We start from the raw sequence: 21,170 nt of genomic DNA on the forward strand, positions 1-21,170 counted from the left end.
ACACAGTCTGTGATAGACACTGTCAGCTGCAGGAAGAATGCAGTCTGTGATAGATGCTGTCAACACCGGGAAGGACACAGTTTGTGATAGACACTGTCACCACCATGAAAAACACACTCTGTGATAGAGGATGTCAGCACCAGGAAGAACACAGTCTGAGATAGACACTGTCAGCACCAGGAAGAACACAGTCTGAGATAGACACTGTCAGCACCAGGAAGAACACAGTCTGAGATAGACACTGTCAGCACCAGGAAGAACACAGTCTGAGATAGACACTGTCAGCACCAGGAAGAACACAGTCTGAGATAGACACTGTCAGCACCAGGAAGAACACAGTCTGAGATAGACACTGTCAGCACCAGGAAGAACACAGTCTGAGATAGACACTGTCAGCACCAGGAAGAACACAGTCTGAGATAGACACTGTCAGCACCAGGAAGAACACAGTCTGAGATAGACACTGTCAGCACCAGGAAGAACACAGTCTGAGATAGACACTGTCAGCACCAGGAAGAACACAGTCTGAGATAGACACTGTCAGCACCAGGAAGAACACAGTCTGAGATAGACACTGTCAGCACCAGGAAGAACACAGTCTGAGATAGACACTGTCAGCACCAGGAAGAACACATTCTGTGACAGACACTGTCAGCACCAGCATGAACACAGTCGAAGATAAACACAGTCGAAGATACCACAACAACGCGACGGTCGGAGGAGGAGCGTCTTATCTTCCGACTGGGAACCCTCCAACCACAGGGGATGAACTTGGACTTCACCAGTTTCTTCATCCCCCCTCCCCCCACCTTGTCTCAGCCGAATCCCTCCAGCCCGGCTCCGCCTTCCTGACCTGCAGTCTTCTTGTTGACCTCTCCGCCTCCATCCTACTCCGACCTATCACCCTCACCTTGACCTCTTTCCACCTATCACATTTCCAACGCCCCTCCTCCAAGTCCCTCCTCCCTACCTTTTATCTTCTCCTGCTGAACACTCTCTGCTCATTCCTGAAGAAGGGCCTGTGCCCGAAACGTCGAATCTCCTGTTCCCTGGATGCTGCCTGACCTGCTGTGCTGTTCCAGCAATAAAGTTTCAACTTTGATCTCCAGCATCTGCAGACCTCACTTTCTCCTCAATGATACCAGGAGCAGGACCAGGCATAGCTAAGCAATTCTACAGCCAAATGATCAGCTCTGTAGGTCTGTGATATACGATTGTGAAAAGTGGTAGACAACTCAGTGGGAGAGAGGAAAAGGCCACCACACATGTCCCCATCCTCAATGATGAGAAATCCCAGCAAAAGGCAAGGTTGAACCATTTGTAACAACCCTCAGTAGTCAGAAACATGTGCTGCTCATGGCACATAGCTGCCATAGCCAGCACTTCCTCATCCATGAATCACACAAAGCTAGCATCCAAATAGACCAAGACCCAAATTGAACCAGGCCTGATGGCAATGGGAGAGTGGGAATATGCACTGGGACTATAAGGTCACAAATTGAAGTTGACTACAGTTCTGCTGATGTCCCACAGCATGTCATGGATGTCCAATCTGAAGTTGCCAAAATTCAAAATTTATCCCATATAAGGTGCTGGTGGAAGATATCTTCAGTGTAAAGGCAAAACTTTGGCCCAGATTCTGTTTGCATTGCTATAATTCGAGAGCTTTTTAAAATTGTGGATGGCTTCCAATTCTGTTTTTCCCAACTCCTTTGCTAGAATTTCTAGGAAGTGCTTTCTGCATGTGTAGACCGATGTGAACCGTGAGACTGTAACCGAGATACCCAAACTGTCTGTCTCCATTATAGATATCACTACTGACTACTTCCCTATAATTTTCATGGAGTTGAACAAGTTTTTTAAAGAATTGTGGCTCCTGTCTTATTCCATTTCTAATTGACTGTAGCAAGACTTTTCTGCAAAGTGAGGAATGTACCCCAGAGGTGTTGTAAATCCCATACTGCATAAGGGAAGCTTTTGGAAGATAAGCTGATCAGGTCCTCTTCACATTCCCGCATAGAACATCGAACATTACAGTGCAGTATTGGTCCTTTGGTCCTCGATGTTGTGCTGACCTCTGGAACCAATCTTAAGCCTATCTAATATACACTATTCCATTATCATCCATGTATTTATCCAGCAACCATTTAAATGTCCTTTAAGTTGGCGAGTCTGCTATTGTTCCAGGCAGGGCATTCCATGCCCTTACTATTTTCTGGGTAAAGAATCTACCTCTAACATCTGTCCTATATCTATCACCCCTCAATTTAAAGCTATGTCCCCTCTTGCTAGCCATCATCATCTGAGGAAAATGGCTCTCACCGTTCACCCTACCTAATCCTCTGCTCATCTTGTATGTCTCTATTAAGTCATCTCTCAGCCTTCTTCTCGAATGAAAACAGCCTCAAGTCCCTCAGCCTTTCCTCATAAGACCTTCTTTCCATAACAGGCAACATCCTAGTAAATCTCCTCTGAACCCTTTCCAAAGTTCTCACATCCTTCTGAAAATGTGGCAAGAGAACTATACGCAATACTCCAAGTGTGGCCGCACCAGAAGCTTGTACAACTGCAGCATGATCTCATGGCTTCAAAACTCAATCCCTCTACCAATAAAAGCCAACACACCATATGCCTTCTTAACAACCCTATCAACCTGGTGGAAACTTTCAGGGATCTAAGCACATGGACTCTCTGCTCATCCACATAGTGGCACAGTGGTTAGCCCTGCTACCTCATAGTGCTAGAGACCTGGGTTCAACTCCCGGCTAGGCAACTGTCTGTGTGGAGTTTGCACATTCTCCCCGTGTCTACGTGGGTTTCCTCCGGGTGCTCCGGTTTCCTCCCACAGTCCAAAAATATGCAGGTTAGGTGAATTGGCCATACTAAATAGCCCGTAGTGTTAGGTGTAGGGGGATGAGTCTGGGTGGATTGCTCTTCAGAGGGTCAGTGTGGACTTGTTGGGCTGAAGGGCCTGTTTCCACACTAAGTAATCTAGTCTTACTATTAGTCCAGTACTCTTTATTCCTGTTATTCCTTCCAAGTGAACCACCTTACATTTTCCTGCATTAAACTCCAATTACCACTTCTCAACCCAGCTCTGCAGCTTATATATGACCCTCTGTAACCTACAACATCCTTCTGCACTGTCCACAACTACACTGACTTGAATGTCATCCACAAATTTACTAACCTATGTCCTTCTATGCCCTCATCCAGGTCATTTATAAAAATGACAAACAACAGTGGCCCCAAAAAAAGATTCTTGTGGTACTTCATGAGTAACTTACCCCCAGGGTGAACATTTCCCATCAACCATCACCCTCTGTCTTCTTTCAGCTGGCCAATATCAGATCCAAACCACTAAATCCCCCTCAATCCCATACCTCCGTATTTTGTCCAGTAGCCTACCATTCGTAAACCTTATCAAATGCCTTATTGAAATCCATATACACCACATCAACCGCTTTACCCTCATCCACCTGTTTGGTCATCTTCTCAAGAACTCAATAAGGTTTGTGAGGCACGATCTACACTTCACGAAGCCATGTTGACTATCCCTAATCAAATTATTCCTTTCTAGACGATTATAATCCCATCTCTTATAATCCTTTCTAACACTTTACACAACGGAAGTAAGGCTCACTGGTCTTTAATTACCAGCGTTGTCTCTACTCCCCTTCTTGAACAAGGGGACAACATTTCCCATTTGCTATCCTCCAGTTGTCTGGCACTATTCCTGTAGACAATGATGATGTAATGATCATAGCTAATGGCTCTGCAATCTCCTCCCTAGCTTCTTAGAGAATCCTAGGATAAATCCCATCCAACTCAGGGGACTTATTTATTTTCACACTTTCCAGAATTGCCAACACCTCCTCCTTATGAATCTCATCCCGGCTTGGCTGATAGCCTGCATCTCAGTTTTCTCCTTGACAACATTGTCTTTGAAGAAAAATATTCATTTAGCACCTCTTTTATCTCCTTAGACTCCATGCATAACTTCCTACCACTGTCCTTGACAGGCCCTAATCTTATTCTAGTCCTTCTTGTATTTCTGATATACATATAGAAAGCTTTAGGGTTTTCCTTGATCCTATCTAAAGACTTCTCATGTTCCCTCCTGGCTCTTCTCAGCTCTCTCTTTAGGTCTTTCCTAGCTAACTTGTAACTCTCAACCACCGTAACTAAGCCTTCATGTCTCATCTTTACATAAGCCTCCTTCTTCCTCTTGACAAGAGATTCAACTTCTTTAGTATGAGGTGTACAAGGTGTCATAGGGGCTGTTGGGAAGCTTACCTTGTCATGGGGGATTTTGGGATCCTTAAGGGGAAGTGGGAGCAGCCCCAAGTTGTGGTCCACATAGGCACCAATGACATTGTTCCCTCGCTCAACCACTCCTTCCCTGCCTGACAGGTACATACTTATTGTCAAAGAGTGTGGTGCTGGAAAAGCACAGCTGGTTAGGCAGCATCCAAGGAGGAGGAGAATTGAAGTTTCAGACATAAGCCCTTCATCATACATACTTCTGAAGGACATGTAGTCGCTGCTCCTTGAATAAGCTCCACATTTCAATTGTGCCCAACCCCTGCAGTTTCCTTCCCCATTGTATGCATCCTAAATCTTGCCTAATCGCATCATAATTGCCTTTCCCCCAGCTATAAGTCTTGCCCTGTGGTGTAAACCTACCCCTTTCCATCGCTAAAGTAAACATAACCAAATTGTGGTCACTGAGACCAAAGTGCACACCTGTCTCCAAATCTAAGACTTGACCCGGTTCATTCCCCAGTCCCAAATCCCAGGCCCCTTGTTGGCCTGTCTAGATATTGTGTCAGGAAACCCTCCTGCAGACATTGGACAAAAACTGACCCATCCAAGGTACTCAAACTATAGTGTTTCCAATCAATATTTAGGAAGTTAAAGACCCTCATAACAACAACCCTGTTACTTTCGCTCCTAACCAGAATCATCTTTGCAATCCTTTCCTCTACATCTCTGGAACTATTTGGAGGCCTATAGAAAACCCCCAACAGGGTGACCTCTCATTTCCTATTTCTAACCTCAGCCCATACTGCCTCAGTAGATGAGTCCTCAAACATCCTTTCTGCAACTGTAATACTGTCCTCGACTAACAATCCCACACATCCCCCTCTTTAACCACCTGCCCTGTTCTGACTGAAACATCCAAACCCTGAAAGCTGCAACAACCATTCCTGTTCCTGCTCTATTAATGTCTCTGAAATGACCACAACATCAAAGTCCCAGGTACCAACCAATGCTGCAAGTTATACCACCTTATTCCAGATGCTCCTGGCATTGAAGTAGACACACTTCAAACCACTTTCCTGCCTGCTGGTACATTCCTGCGACCTTGAAACCTTACTCATGACCTCACTACTCTCAACCTCCTGTACACTGGAGCTACAGTTCAGGTTCCCATCTCCCTGCTGAATTAGTTTAAATCCCCCCAAAGCGCATTAGCAAAGCTCTCCCCCGGGATATTGGCACCCCTCTGGTTCAGTTGTCGACCATCCCATTTGTAGAGGTCCCACCTATCCCAGAATAAGGCCCAGTTATCCAGGTGTCTGAATTCCTCCCTCCTGCACTATCTCTGTAGCCACATATTCATGCTCTCTCTATTCCTCACCACACTAGTATGAGGCAAGGGTAACAAACCAGAGATAACAACTCTGTTTGTTCGAGCTCTAAGCTTCCATCCTAGCTCCTTGAATTTCTGCCTTATATCCCCATTCCTTTCCTACGTATGTCATTGGTGCCTATGTGGACCACGACTTGGGGCTGCTCCTCCTTCCCTTAAGGATCCCGAAATCCCCCATGCCAAGGTAAGCTTCCAAACAGCCCCTATGGCACCTCATATCCCCATGCCAAGGTATGCCTTTTTCATATCTATTGCCCAACTATACAATGTATAGTAACAATAAACCATACTGGCAGATGAATGTTTAAGGAAGTTTTAACAAAGGAGTCATTAATTGATAACTTACCACGATGTAGAAAAAAAACTCCTTTCTTCTATAGGGAATGAAAATGTCAATCATCAGGTTTTGATAGCTGAAAGTTCATGAACTCCAAACCTCTTAACCATGAGTGAATATACATTGTGAAATTCACAGCAAAGATCAGACAGCTAAAACTCTCCATCGAGAAAGATCTCAGTTACCTCACGGTGTTGGGGGAGATGCTGCTGATTTGGTAATGTCACTGGACTGCTAATCCAGACACTCAGGCTAATGCTTGGAGGTCATAGGTTCAAATTTCACAAGTATAGCTGGTGAAATTTAAGCAAGACCACAAAACGTAAGAACATACATTGGCAATTCATCAGCCCATCCAGTAGCTATGCCATTCAATAGGATCATGGCTGATTTGATAATCTTCAACTCCACTTTCCTGCCTTTTCCCACAACCTTTGATTTCCTTACTAGTTCAAAATATGTCTGTCTCAGCTTTGAATACATTTAATAAACCAACCTTGACAGCCACCTGCAGTAAAGAATTCCACAGATTCACAACCTTCTGAGAGAAGAAACTCCCCCTCGTCTCTGTCTTAATTGACCCTTTGCTCTGAAATGTTTGTGCTCTGAGCCAACTCTCATTATGTAGGCCAGACCAAGTAAGAACAGCAACTTCCTTCCCTTCAGTTTATGGTAACCATTATTAAGACTAGTTTTAATTCCAAACATTCGTTGAATTCGAATCCCATCAGCTACTGTCATAAAAGTTGAAAGTGTGCACCCAAAGCATTAGCCTTAGCCTCTGGGCCAGTAGTCCAATGCCATTACACCAAGACCCCTGGTTCCCTTAATCAGCAATGCAGTCAGGCCACCGCCTTCTCATGAGCAGTAAATGCTGACCCAGCCAGCAAAAATAAGAATAACTTAAGAATCGGTTTTTAAATGAACTTAGTATTTGGGTATCACTGGGATTGTTCAAAGATTAATTTGCATGTTTCTTGTTTTCTGTCAAAAGTGAGGCTTCTCCAGGAAGAACAAGCACGATGTAAGTTTATGAATGAGGAAATAGTTAGGAATTTATCTAATGAATAAAGCCATTTTTAAGTGCCATGAGTGAGGTACCAAAATTTTCCTGACTTTTATTTTTCTGTCAACAGTGAGACAAATTCAAAATGAGCAAGGTAAGTCCCAGCGTAAGAGCTGATGGGTATTGATGTTCCAGAACATTACGTAGGGCAATGGTTTAGAACAATTAATGCAAATATAATGCAGCATGCTAAAAGGGACTGCAAAGAGATTAGTACAAGGCAGATAGGGGAATGAGGGTAGGGTAAAAGGCATGTACCTTACATCAAGACAGGAAACTAGAAAGGAGAAGTAGTGCAGGGTATTGCATAAGCCAGAAGAATGGACGATAGTCGATTCTGCTACAATGTGTGTTTCTTCAATGGGCATTGACTGTAACACGGTTGAAAAACTTAGGCCGTCATATGTAAAAGCTGAACTTTCCTTACCTCTATTAGCTGTAACATGATTCTGACCTTATTAGTTTAAATGGCACAGCCACTGCATGATTTTCTTATAACAAGAGATCGCACACGAAAGGAGTTATTGCATTATATCAGAACCAACTATATTCCAAAACGATTTACAAGGATGTTGCCAGGATTGGAGGGTTTGAGCTATATGGAGAAGCTGAATAGGCTGGGGCGTCAAAGGCTTATAGGTGTTTATAAAATCATAAGGGTGTGGATAAGGTGAACAGTCAAGGTCTTTTCCCAAGGCGAGGTGAGTCCAAAACTAGAAATCATTGATTTAAGGTGCCAAGGGAATGATTTAAAAGGGACCTAAGCGGCAACATTTTCACATAGAGGGTGGTGCGTGTGTGGAATAAACTGCCAGAGGAAGTAGTGAAGGCTGGTAAAATAACAACATTTAAAAGATATCTTGATGTGTATATAAATAGAAAGGGTTTAGACGGATATGGGCCAAGTACTGGCAAATGGTATTAGATTAGTTTTGGATATCTGGTTGGCATGGATGAGTTGGCCCGAAGGGTCTATTTCTGTTGTGTATATCTTTATGACTTTATGATTCTGTGACTAGTGGTACACAGGAATGCATAGTGTATTTATCATAGAATCCCCACAGTGTGGAAACAGGCCCTTTGGCCCCACAAGTCCACACCAACCCTCTGAAGAGTAACCCACTCTTGGGAAATAAGGCAGGGCAGTGACTGAGGTGTCAGTGGGGAAGCACTTTGAGGCCAGAGACCGTAATTCTATGAGTTTTAAAATAGTGATGGAAAAGGACAGACCAGACCTAACAGGTGAAGTTCTAAATTGGAGGAAGGCTAATTTTGACGGTGTTAGGCAAGAACTTTCAGAAGCTGATTGGGAGTAAATGTTCGCAGGTAAAGGGATGGCTGGAAAATGGGAAGCCTTCAGAAATGAGATAACAAGAGTCCAGAGACAGTATATTCCTGTTAGGGTGAAAGGAAAGGCTGGTAGGTGTAGGAAATGTTGGATGATGAGAGAAATTGAGGACTTGTTTAAGAAAAATAAGGAAACATATGTCAGATTGAGTGAATCCTTAGAAAAGTATAAAGGCAGCAAGAGTATACTAAGGAGTATCAGGACGGCAAAAAGGAGGCATGAGATAGCTTTTGCAAATAGGGTAAAGGATTTAACCCCGAAGGGTTTTTACAAATACATTAAAGACAAAGGGGTAACTAGGGAGTGAATAGGGCCCCTCAAAGATCAACAAGGCAGCCTTTGCTTGGAGCCACAGGAGACAGGGGAGATACTAAACAAGTATTTTGCATCAGTGTTTACTGTGGAGAAGGACATGGAAGATATAGCATGTAGGGAAATAGATGGTGACATCTTGAAAAATGTACATATTACAGAGGAGGAAGTGCTGGATGTCTTGATAGGAAAAAGGTGGATAAATCCCCAGGACCTGAACCGGTGTACCCTAGAACTATGTGGGAAGCTAGGGAACTGATTGCTGGGCCTCTTGCTGAGATATTTGTATCTTTGATGGTCACGGGTGAGGTGCCAGAAGACTGAAGGTTGGCTAACATGGTTTAAGAATGGTAGTAACGACAAGCCGCGGAACTATAGACCGGTGAGCCCAACGTCGGTGGTGGACAAGTTGTTGGAGGGAATGCTGAGGGACAGGATTTATATGTATTTGGAAAGGCAAGGACTGATTAGGGATAGCCAACATGGCTTTGTGTGTGGGAAATATTCTCACAAACTTGATTGAGTTTTTTGAAAAAGTAACAAAGAGGATTGATGAGAGGGATGTGATCTATATGGACTTCAGTAAGACGTTCAACAAAGTTCTACATGGGAGACTGATTAGCAAGGTTAGATCTCATGAAATACAGGGAGAACTAACCATTTGGATACAGAACTGGCTCGAAGATAGAAGACAGAGGGTGATGGTGGAGGTCTGCTTTTCAGACTGGAGGCCCGTGACCATTGGAGTGCCACAAGGATCGGTGCTGGGTCAACCACTTTTTGTCATTTTTATAAATGATTTGGATATGAACATAGGAGGTATCGTTAGTAAGTTTGCAGATGACATCAAATTGGAAGGGTAGTGGACAGAGAAGGTTACCTCAGATTAGAACAGAATCTTGATTAGATGGACCAATGGGCTGATGAGTGGTAGATGGAGTTTAATTTAGATAAATGCCAGGTGCTGCATTTGGGGAAAGCAAAGCTTAGCAGGACATACACTTAATGGTAAGGTCCTAGGGAGTGTTGCTGAACAAAGAGACCTTGGAGCAGGTTCATAGCCCCTTGAAAATGGAGTCGCAGGTAGATAGGATAGTGAAGAATAGGATAGTGTTTGGTTTGCTTCCCTTTATTGGTCAGAGCATTGAGTATAGGGGTTGGGAGGTCATGTTGCAGCTGTACAGGTCATTGGCTGGGCTGAATACACTGGGGCTGCTTGCCCTAGAGCGTCGAAGACTAGGGGGTGACCTTATCGAGGTTTATAAAATCATGAGGGGCATGGCTAGGATAAATAGACAAAATCTTTTCCCTGGGGTAGGCGAGTCCAGAACAAGAGGGCATAGGTTTAGGGTGAGAGGGGAAAGATATAAAAGGGATCTAGGCAACCTTTGCATGCAGAGGATGGTACGTGTATGGAATGAGCTGCCAGAGGAAGTGGTGGAGGCTGGTGCAAATGCAATATTTAAAAGGCATCTGGATGGGTATATGAATAGGAAGGGTTTGGAGGGATATGGGCCAAATGGTGGCAAATGGGACCAGATTAGGTTGGGCTATCTGGTTAGCATAGACAAGTTGGACTGAAGGGTTGGATTCCGTGTTGTACATCTCTATGACTTCCAGGCCCATTCCCCTCCCCTATTATCCTATATTTACTCCTGATTAATGCAACTAACCTGCACATCCTTAAACACTATGGGCAATTTAGCACGGCCAATTTACCTAACCTGCACATCTGTGGATTTTGAGAAGAAACCAGAGCACCCGGAGGAAACACACACAGACACGGGGAGAATGTGCAAACTCCGCACAGACAGTCGTCCAAGGCTGGAATCGAACCTCGGTCTCTGGCGCCATGAGGCAGCTGTGCTAACCACAGAGCCCCTGTGCCTCCCCCTTATGCAGGCAAAGTTTACAGGAATTTGTAATGATGGAGGGAAATAAGGCACACTATGACATACAAAAATAATGCAGACCTCCACAACAATTGTTCTGTGTGATATATGTTTAAATAGTTTGATGTAAACATCTTTCTGGATATGTTATTCATATGAACTAATGAATATTTCTGTCAACAGAACACCTGGCAGCTGCAGAGAAAGAATTCCTCAGACAACGTAAGTGTTCATAAGAACATAAGAACCAGGAGCAGGAGTAGGCCATCTGGCCCTTTAAGCCTGCTCTATCATTCAATAAGATCATGGCTGATCTTTTTGTGGCCTCAGCTCCACTTGACCACCCTCTCACCATAACCCTTAATTCCTCTGTTCAAAAAATGATCTATCTTAGCTTTAAAAACATTCAATGAGGAAGCCACAACTACTTCCCTGGGCAGGGAATTCCACAACCTCTGGGTGAAGGTGTTCCTTTTCAATTCAGTCCTAAATCTGCTCCCCCTAATTTTGAGGCCATCCCCCCTTGTCCTAGTTTCACCCACTAGTGGAAGCAGCCTCTCTACTTTTAACTTACGTATTCTCTTCATAGTTTTATATGTTTCGATAAGATCTCCCCTCATTCTTCTAAATTCCAATGAATATAATCCTAGGCTACTCAGTCTCTCCACTTAGGCCAACCCCCTCAACTCCGGAATTAACCTCGTGAATTTCCTCTGCACCAGTACATCCTTTGTCAAGTAAGGAGACTAAAACTGCACGCAATACTCCAGGTGTGGTCTCACCAGCACCCTGTACAGCTGCAACATAACTTGGCTGCTTTTAAACTCAATCACTTTAACAATGAAGCACAAAATTTCATTTGCTTTCTTAATTACCATTTGCACCTGCAGACCAACCTTCTCTGTTTCATACACAAGGACACCAAGGTCCCCCTGCACACCAGCATGCTGCAACTTTTTACCATTCAAGTAATAATCCTTTTTACTGTTATTCCTACCAAAATCAATGAATTCACATTTATCAACATTGTACTCCATCTGCCAGACCTTGGCCCATTCACTGAAACTATCTATGTCCCTTTGCAAAGTTTCACAGTCCTCTGCACACTTTGCACAATCAAACATGTCATCTTCAAACTTTGATACACAACACGTGGTCAGCAACTTCAAATCATACAACGTAAATTGTGAATAATTGTAGTCCCAACACTGATCCCTGAGGTACACCACTAGTCACTGTGAAGAACGTCACAAAATACCTGTTCAATGTCTTGGCTATTTCCTCATATCCCATTACTAAATCCTCTTTCGCATCCTGTAAAGGACCAATGTTTACCTTAGCCACTCTTTTTCATTTTATATGTTTGTAGAAACTTTTGCTATTTGTCTTCATATCCTGAGCTAGTTTGCTCTCATAATCTACATTATTTTTCTTTACAGCTTTTCTTGTGGTTTTCTGTTGACCTTTAATGCTTTTCCAATCTTCTAGCTTCCCGCTGGCCTTTGACACTTTGTATGCCTTCTCTTGTCTCCCTTATTTCCTTAGACACCCATTGCAGATAACCCCTTTTCCTACAGTCCTTCCTTTTCACTGATGTATACTTTTGCTGAGCACTTTGAAAAATTACTTTGAAAGTCCTCCACTGTTCGTCAGCTGTCCCACCATAAAGTCTTTGCTTCCAGTCTATTTTAACCAACTCCTCCCTCATCCTTTGTAGTCTCCTTTTTTTAAGCACATTCAAATCCTGGTATTGGATTTTATCTCCGCACTTACCATCTGTATTCTAAATTCAGCCATACTGTGATCACTCCTTCTAAGAGTATCCCTAACTATAGGATCATTGGTTATTCCTGTCTCATTGCACAGGACCAGAACGAGGATAGCTTGTTCCCTCATTGATTCCATTACATACTATTCAAGGAAACTATTACAGATGCATTCAATGAACTCCTCCTCAAAGCCAGCCTGATGGCCTGGTTTGACCATTCGACATGTAGATTAAATTCTACCATGATAATCGCTGTACCGTTTTTACAGGCATTAGTTATTTCTTTGGTTATTGCCTGCCCCAAAATGATATTATTATTTAGTGGCCTTTCGACTACGCCTATCAGTCTTTTTCTTCTTAGAATTTCTGATTTCTACCCAAATGGATTCAACCTTATTCTCCATAGAACCTATATCATCTCTCAGCACGGCCCTGAAAGCGCCCTTGAATATCAAAGCCACATCACCTCCCTTACCTTCCTGTCTGTAATTCCGAATAGTCTGATAACTCTGGATATTTAACTCCCAGTCGTTTCCATCCTGCAACCATGTCTCTGTAATGGCTACTAAACTATACTCAGTCGTGATGATTTGTGCTGCTAACGTATCTGCCTTGCTTCAAATGCTATGAGCATTCAGGTAAAGTGCCTTTATTCTACTTTTTATTCCCTCTTTACGAATTCTAACATCCATTAATAGTATCTCATGAGTTATCCTTCCTTTTAACTTCTTTCATAGTCTTCCATGTAGTTAAATACTCCTGCACACATGCTAACTTGCTGCTTTCCTTTCTACTTACCATCACGCTTCCTATCGTGTTCCCCTTCCTTTTCTCCATTCACTAGTTTTAAAGTCTTAGTGACCACCCTCTTTATCTTTCTCACTTTCTCCAGATCGATTCAGGTGCAGACTTTTCCATCAGTACAGATCCTCCTGTTCCAAAACTGATGCCAATGCTCCAAGAAATGGAACACCTCTTTCCAACACCAGTACTTTAGCCACGTGTTTACTTCTCTAATTTTCTTATCCTTAAGCCAATTTGCACGTGGCTCGTGCAGAGATTATAACCCTTGACCGTATGTTCTTTAATTTCATTCCTCGTGCTTGATAATCCCCAAACAGGTCCTCCTTCTTATCCTGGCCTATGTCGTTTGTCCTGATGTGGACCACAACAACTGGATCCTGCCCCTCCCGCTCCAATATCCTTTCAAGCCAGTCAGAGATGCCCTGCACCCTGGCACTGGGCAGGCAATCATGTAGGACTCTCAATCCTATTGACAAAGGATGCTATCTATCCTCTTAATTATAGAATCCCTTACAATTACAACTTGATTTTTTGCTCCCACCTCTTGAATGGTCTCCTGTACCTGAGTGCCGTGGTCAGCTGGCTCATCCTCCCTGCAGCTCTGTCCCTCATCCACACAGGGAGCAAGTACCACACAGGGAGCAGGGAGCTGAGGTTCCTCTATCTGCTTCACTTGCAGTCACACCCTGTTGTCCCTGGCCACTGACTGAATTTATAATACTTAATCTACCAGGTGTGACTGCCTCCTGAAATAAAACGTCCAGGTTCTTCTTCCCCTTCTGAACGTGCCGCAGTGTTTGAAGCTCAGCTTCCAGCTCATCAACTCTGAGCTGGAGTTCCTCCAGCAACCAACACTTGCTGCAGATGTGGTCACTGTATTCAAAGGAGCACAAGCTTCAGGAAGGGCTTATGCCCGAAACGTCGATTCTCCTGTTCCCTGGATGCTGCCTGACCTGCTGCGCTGTTCCAGCAACACATTTTCAGCTCTGATCTCCAGCATCTGCAGACCTCACTTTCTCCCCAATGAGAACAGTCCCAAGTCTCTCAGCCTTTCCTCATAAGTGCTTCCCTCCAGACCAGGCAACATCCTGATAAATTTCCTCTGCACCTTTTCTAATGCTTCCACATCCTTCCTGTAATGGGGCGACCAGAACTTTACACAATATTCCAAGCGTGGCCGCACCAGCGTTTTGTATAGTTGCAGCATGATATTGCAGCTCCAGAGCTCAATCCCTCTACAAATGAAACCTAATACATTGTATGCTGCCTTAACAGTACTATCAACCTGGGTGACAACTTTCAGGGATCTATGTACATGGACTCCAAGATCCCTCTGCACATCCACACTACCAAGAATCTTTCCATTGACCGAGTACTCTACCTTCCTGTTATTCTTCCCAAAGTGCATCACCTCACATTTATCTGCATTGAACTACATTTGCCAAGTCTCAGCCCAATTCTGCAGTTTATCCAAGTCCCCCTGCAACCTGCAACACTCTTTCACACTGTCCACTCTCCTACCGACTTCAGTATCATCTGCAAACTTACTAATCCATCTACCTTCTGCTCCTGTATTTTGACCTATGGTCTTGTGGTTCTTTCAACACATCCTAATCTCTTACCATTTAAGAAATACTCTGGTTTTTTGCTTTTCCTACAAAAGTGGAAAACTTCATATTTTTTACATCTGCCATGTCATTGTCCACTACCTAGCCTCTCTGAGTCCCAATGAAACTTCTGGTTGTTTCTCAAAATTCACATTCCCACCCAGTGTCATTAGCAAAATTGAAACAGTTGAGTTTGCATCCCATATTCAAATAATTGATACAGCTGGGATGTAAGCACTGACCTTTGAGGTAGCTCACTAGTCATAACCTGCCAAGTTGACTATAACTCATTTATTCCAATTCTATTTTCTGCCCATTTAACCAATTATGAATGCATACCTAACTTTATTTATTAGCCTTGTATAGGATCTTATTGAAACTGTTCTGGAAATCAAAAAAAGACCACATCAACTGGTTCTCCATTATTTATTCTGTTAATTACATTCCCAAAAACTGTTGCACATGAATTTCTTATCATGCTTTACTCTCATTGCCATTGAAATAATCTAAGTCACCCTTTACACTTATATCGTCCTTGATTTTAGTACTGCCACAGTCCAATTCTGCTATCAGAGTGGCAGTATCTCTGACAATCCCCTTTTTTTATGTCAGCCAGGTTAACCTGATTGGACCAGGTTAAACAGCCCCTCTGGGAAGTCATATTCTACAAGGTTGAGGTAGCTGACCTTGTTACAATCACAACATGAAGTGTGTAAAATTATGAGAGGCATGGTTAGACTGGGTAGTTGGAGATTTAAAATACTAGGAGGCATAAGTTTAAGATGAGAGGGGGAAAGTTTAAAGGACATGTGTGAGGCAAGTGTTTTTCACACAGAAGATGATAGGTGCCTGAAATGTGCTTTCTGGGGAGGTGGTAGAAGCAGATGTGTACAGCAATATTTAAGAGCATTTAGACATACATATGAATAGGCAAGGAATAGAGGGACACAGACCATGTGCAGGCAGATGGAATTTGTTTGGAATGGCATCAAGGTCAGCACAGACATGATCGGTCAAAGGGTCTGTTCCTGTGCTGTACTGTTCTTTGTTATACCGATGTTAATTTCTTTCAGTTGTACATTCTTACTAGTGTTATGACCCCGCCCCCTCTGTTAATTAAACCAAACACACAGATAAGCTCACTTCGCCTCATAATCTGTTAAAATATAAGTGACAGACAACTCTTAAATTCCATTATTTAAAGAAATACCATCAATTTATTTTTTTCACTCTAAAAATGAACATAAACAACAATTATTCACAACTCCATGCCCCCCTTTCTCTTAACTGCTTACTATCTATCTCCAACTCTATAACAATATGCTGTTCCAGTAAGACACTTATTAAAATTAAATCCATTAATTTCAAAACCACACAGCCGCTGTTTTTTTCTGTGTCTTCACTCTACCAGATGAGTATCCCCCTGGGTTGTCTTCTTTCTTCTTACTTTGAGTATGTTTCATGTGAAAAGGTACCTTTGATAAAGAGTGTTTCCTAATTTCTTGGAGAGCAAGATATTAGATGGCCAATTAGCTTTCCAGTTTTCTCTCTATGGAAGTTGCTCTCTGACCAATTTTTAAAATGTCCTCATTTCATACCCCTCCCCCCCCACCATTGGATTGTCTCATTAGTTCAATGTTGGCAAAGCAATAAATTCAAACTTGATTAGGTTTTAGTATTCTGGGGCATAATTTAAACTGATTGGTTAAATTCAAGTTGTCAAAACAGGACCCAAAACTCAGGTATTCATTTCATAGCCAAATGTTACATGTTATCAATTTTCCAGTATACTCTGGGACAACCATCTGATCATATACACAAATGATTTTAATGTCTCAATTCAGCACAGCATTCTCTCTCTCTGTTAAAGTTTTGGTATACGCCTTCAACTTCATAACACTAGTCCCGTGGTGATTTACTATTCCTGCTAATTTGCAGTTATAATCTGATTTCCTGTTCTTTATTAGTTTTGATGTCCTCTTTTGCTGAATTCTAAATTCCACCTAATCTTTACGGTTAATTTTTTCAACAACTCTACATCTCTCTCTTTGATCGAGTGTAATCTTTAGATATCTTTGTTCGATATTTTTGGTGATGGCAAGAATATTACAACTGCTTTGTTGTTTCTGGAATGGAAACAGCCAAAATTTCTGCTGCAGATGATTGGCCAATAATTTTAGCTGATTTATCACTTTTCTCCCACCACACTACCCCACTTAATACAATGCTATCAAATTATTATCACTAATGTGCTTATGGAACTTTACTAATACCTTAAATAACTGGAAAAAATTTGAATTGAAAGTTTGTTGGATGGGTAATACAGTGAAAGATTCCCTGTTTAATGTCACTACAAGCTAAAAGCATACAGCTTTATTCCCTTGATATATCCTTTAGTTAAGTACCAGCTAACATTTAAACAAGATCAGAAGATGTAGGACCATAAATAGGACATTTAGTCTTTCAAGTCTGTTCCACTATTGAATGGCATAATAGCTGCTTTAATAATCTTCAACTCCACATCCCTGCCTTTTCCCCATATCTATTTATTCACTTACAGTTGAAGAATCTGTCTGTTTCATCTCAGAATATATTTAATGGGCCAGCCTTAACAATTCTCTGCAGTAAAGAATTTCACAAATTCACTACCCTCTGAGAGAAGCAATTCCTGCACGTTGTTGTCCTAAGTGGGTGACCCCTTATTCTGAGATTATAGCCTCCAGTCGTATACCCTGCCACAAGGGGAAAGAACCTTTCTGCATCTACCCTGTCATGGTTCCTGCCGAATCATGTATGTTTCTATAAGGTGGCTTCTCTTTCTTCGAAGCTCCAATGAGTGTAGGCCCAATCTAGGAGATAAAAACAATGACTGCAGATGCTGGAAACCAGATTCTGGATCAGTGGTGCTGGAAGAGCACAGCAATTCAGGCAGCATCCGACAAGCAGCAAAATCGACGTTTCGGGCAAAAGCCCTTCATCAGGAATCGTCAGATGCTGCCTGAATTGCTGTGCTCTCCCAGCACCACTGATCCAGAGTAGGCCCAATCTAATCAACCTCTCCTCAGAAGACAATCCCTCTATACCTGGTAACAGCCTAGTGAGCCTTCTGTGGACCTTCTCCAATGCTAACGTATCTATTGTTAGATAAGGCGTCCAAAACTGTATTCTAGTTGTAGTCTGACTCATGACTTGTATAAGTTTAGTAAGATTTTCCTATTTTAACACTCCATTGCCTTTGCAGTAAGGGCCAACATTAATTTACCTTCCTTATTACTTGCTGAAATTGTTGGCTGTTTTTTTGTGCCCTTTGCACAAGGCCTCCCAAATCCCTCTGTCCTATAGCTTTCTGCAGTTCTCCTTTGAAATAATATTCAATTCCCATATTCCTCCTGCCAAAGTACATAACCTCTCATTTTTCCATATTATATTTAATTTGCCAAGTTTTATTTTTTCTGAACCTGTCTGTATGCTTCTGCAGCCTTTTTGTGTCATCTTCACCAATTGCTTTCCCCCAATTTTTGTTTAATCTCCAAACTTGGCAATAGCACCTCACCCAAGTTTTTAATGTGTATTGTCAGTAATTGTGGCTGCAGGACTGATTCCTTTAGCAATCGATACTTATTATTATGCTTGTACTTTGATCGAAGCATTCTTCTGCTTAAGATTATGGTCATGCTTTTTGTCTCTGTTACAGGGAATGAAAAGTTGGCTGAAGAACTAGGCGTGGGTAAGTTAGACAGCAAAAAGAAATTTCATCTCTAAGAACAAAATTATAATTTAACTTCCTATTTTCGGAGTTAATTATCAGAAACTATTTACCTAAAGGAAACTGCCCCGAAATTTTTCAAGTAAATGTTTAGATGCAGTGGGGGCTCAGAACTTGTACAGGGTTCTTCCATGTCTACTGTCACCTCGATGGAAGAAGACTGAGCAAAAGAAATTGTCTGCTGAATCAACTGCAGTAGATCAAGAGAATTCACTCAGAAATTCCATTCATTTGCATTACTCCATTCATGTAAAAAGAATTTCAGGGATCTGAAAATGAATAAGCAAATTAAGTTGAGGGAGTCTACTTGTAATACTTGTGTAAGGTTATAGTTCCTGTTGGCAAGCCACTTGCAAGTTCAGTGCGTGATGAGCTTAAGATTAAGAGGTGACATTATTGAGGTGTTCTACATTATGAACAATTTTGACAGTGTAATGAAGGATACTCCGTTCCACTCGTTGGCATGTCAGTAATTAGAGGTCACAATTTTAAGATTGTCAGCAAGAAAAATTGGGATTGAGATGAGGAGGAACTTCTTCACTCACAGAGTTGCTAGGGTTTGGAATGAGCTGCCTGGGGAGAGCAGTGGAGACAGATTCCGTTGGAGGTTTCAAAAGAAAGCCGTATATATATTAAAAGTGATGAATTTACAGAGATAGGGCTGGAGAGTGAGACGAGCTGTAGCTCTTTCAGGAGCCAGTACAGACATGATCAGCCAAATGGCTTCCTTCTGTACTGTAACTTTCTATGATTCTAATTATTTCATTCCCAGTCGTACACCCAGTCATGCTTTATTTTTGTTAGATAGTGTACTGATCAAGACAATTGCCCGGAATGCACTATGGAAAATTCTTCACAATCACTATCCCATTCAATATCAGATTAGTTAAGATTCACCATTATTCACCAACGTCAATAGAGTTCAGTATAGGGAAGTACTGAGCTTTCTTTGGGAGTCAGTATACTATAAATAGCATAATCCTGAAATACTTAAGATTGTGGAGAGATCTTAGAAACATAGAAAATATTAGCAGAAATAGGCGATTCAGCCTTTCAAGGCTGCTCATGGCAAATCATCCAACTCAGTACTTGTTTCCACTTTCTCCCCATAACCCTTGATCCCCTTCGACCTAAGAACTAATCCTTCTTGAAAGCATTCAATGTTTTGGCCTCACCACTTTCTTTGGCAGAGAATTCAACAGGCTCACCAATCTCTGGCTGAAGAAATTTCTCCTCATCACAGTCCTAAATGCATACCACGGATCCTTAAACTGTGATGCCTAATTCTGGACTCCTGGCCATTGGCAACATCCTTCATGTGTTTACACTGCCTGGTCTGTTAGAATTTTATAGGTTTCTATGAGATACCCCCTCATTTTTTTCTCAACGTGTTAGCCATAAAAACAAATCCTTAAATGTGAGTGAGCAAATCAATAGGTAGTTGAAAAACTCATGTGAGCTACTTGATTTATAAACAGAGGAACAGAATATAAAATCAAAGAAATCATTCAGTTACTGTATAAAATGATTACATATAAGGATTAAAACCAGTTGAGGAGAAGTTTACCTGATAGTACAAGGAATGAGGGACATTAGTAATGAAAGGAGGTTGAAAAAATTATGACTTCTTCTTAGGACAGACAAGGTTGAAAAGTGACCTAATAGATGTTTTAAGGATAATGAGAGGATTTAATGACGTAGTTAGAAAAAGATGAGTAGTTCAATAAGAGACATGCATTCAAAATTATTGATAAGACATTAATGAGGCAGTGAAGAGAATTGTTTTCATGGCATCACAGAATTGTACAGTGCAGAAGAGGCTGTTTGACCAGTGACAAAAAACACTCTAAATTTACACTAATCCTACTTTCCACCACTTGGTCCATAGCCTTAAATGTTATATCACTTCACCTGCTCATCAAAGTACTTTTTAAAGTTCCCACTTCAACTACCCTCCTAGGCAATATGTTACAGATTCCCACCACCACCTGGATGAAATAGAAATTCCTCAAATCCCCTGTAAACCTACTTCCTTAAATTATGCCTCTTGTTATTGACCCTTAAGCTAAAGGAAAAAACAGCTTTCTATCCACCCTGCCCATGCCCTCATATTCTTACACACTTCAACCAGGTCACCACTCAGTTTTCCCTGCTCTAAAGAAAACACCCATGCTTATCCAGCTTCTCTTCATTACTAAAATGTTCCATCCCAGTCTTCATCCTGGTGAATCTCCGCTGCACTCTTTCCAATGCAATCACATCCCTCCTGTAGCGTGGTGACCAGAACTGCACACTGTACTCCAGCTGTTGCCTAACTAAAGTTTAAACATAACCTCCCTGCTCTATGTCACAGCTAATAAAGGCAAATATCCCACGACCCTTCTTAACTACACTATTAACCTAACCATGATATAGACTGTAGGGAAATAGATGGTGACATCTTGCAAAATGTCCAGATTACAGAGGAGGAAGTGCTGGATGTCTTGAAACAGTTAAAAGTGGATAAATCCCCAGGATCTGATCAGCTGTACCTGAGAACTCTGTGGGAAGCTAGAGAAGTGATTGCTGGGCCTCTTGCTGAGATATTTGAATCATCGATAGTCACAGGTGAGGT

At 42.0% G+C, this 21,170-nt stretch overlaps 1 protein-coding gene across 1 annotated transcript in view; it reads left to right on the forward strand.

The window, feature by feature from the left end:
- LOC122550340 (actin cytoskeleton-regulatory complex protein pan1-like) overlaps nt 1-21,170 on the forward strand; it is a 152,304-nt gene that overhangs the window by 3,242 nt on the left and 127,892 nt on the right. Inside the window, exons 2-5 of the mRNA XM_043691068.1 lie at nt 6,988-7,017; nt 7,130-7,153; nt 10,795-10,833; nt 18,485-18,517. Coding sequence (XP_043547003.1) covers nt 6,988-7,017; nt 7,130-7,153; nt 10,795-10,833; nt 18,485-18,517 — 126 coding nt within the window. The remainder of the gene's footprint in view (nt 1-6,987; nt 7,018-7,129; nt 7,154-10,794; nt 10,834-18,484; nt 18,518-21,170) is intronic.

This window comes from Chiloscyllium plagiosum, chromosome 5, assembly GCF_004010195.1.
Source record: "Chiloscyllium plagiosum isolate BGI_BamShark_2017 chromosome 5, ASM401019v2, whole genome shotgun sequence".
Lineage (NCBI taxonomy): Eukaryota > Metazoa > Chordata > Chondrichthyes > Orectolobiformes > Hemiscylliidae > Chiloscyllium > Chiloscyllium plagiosum.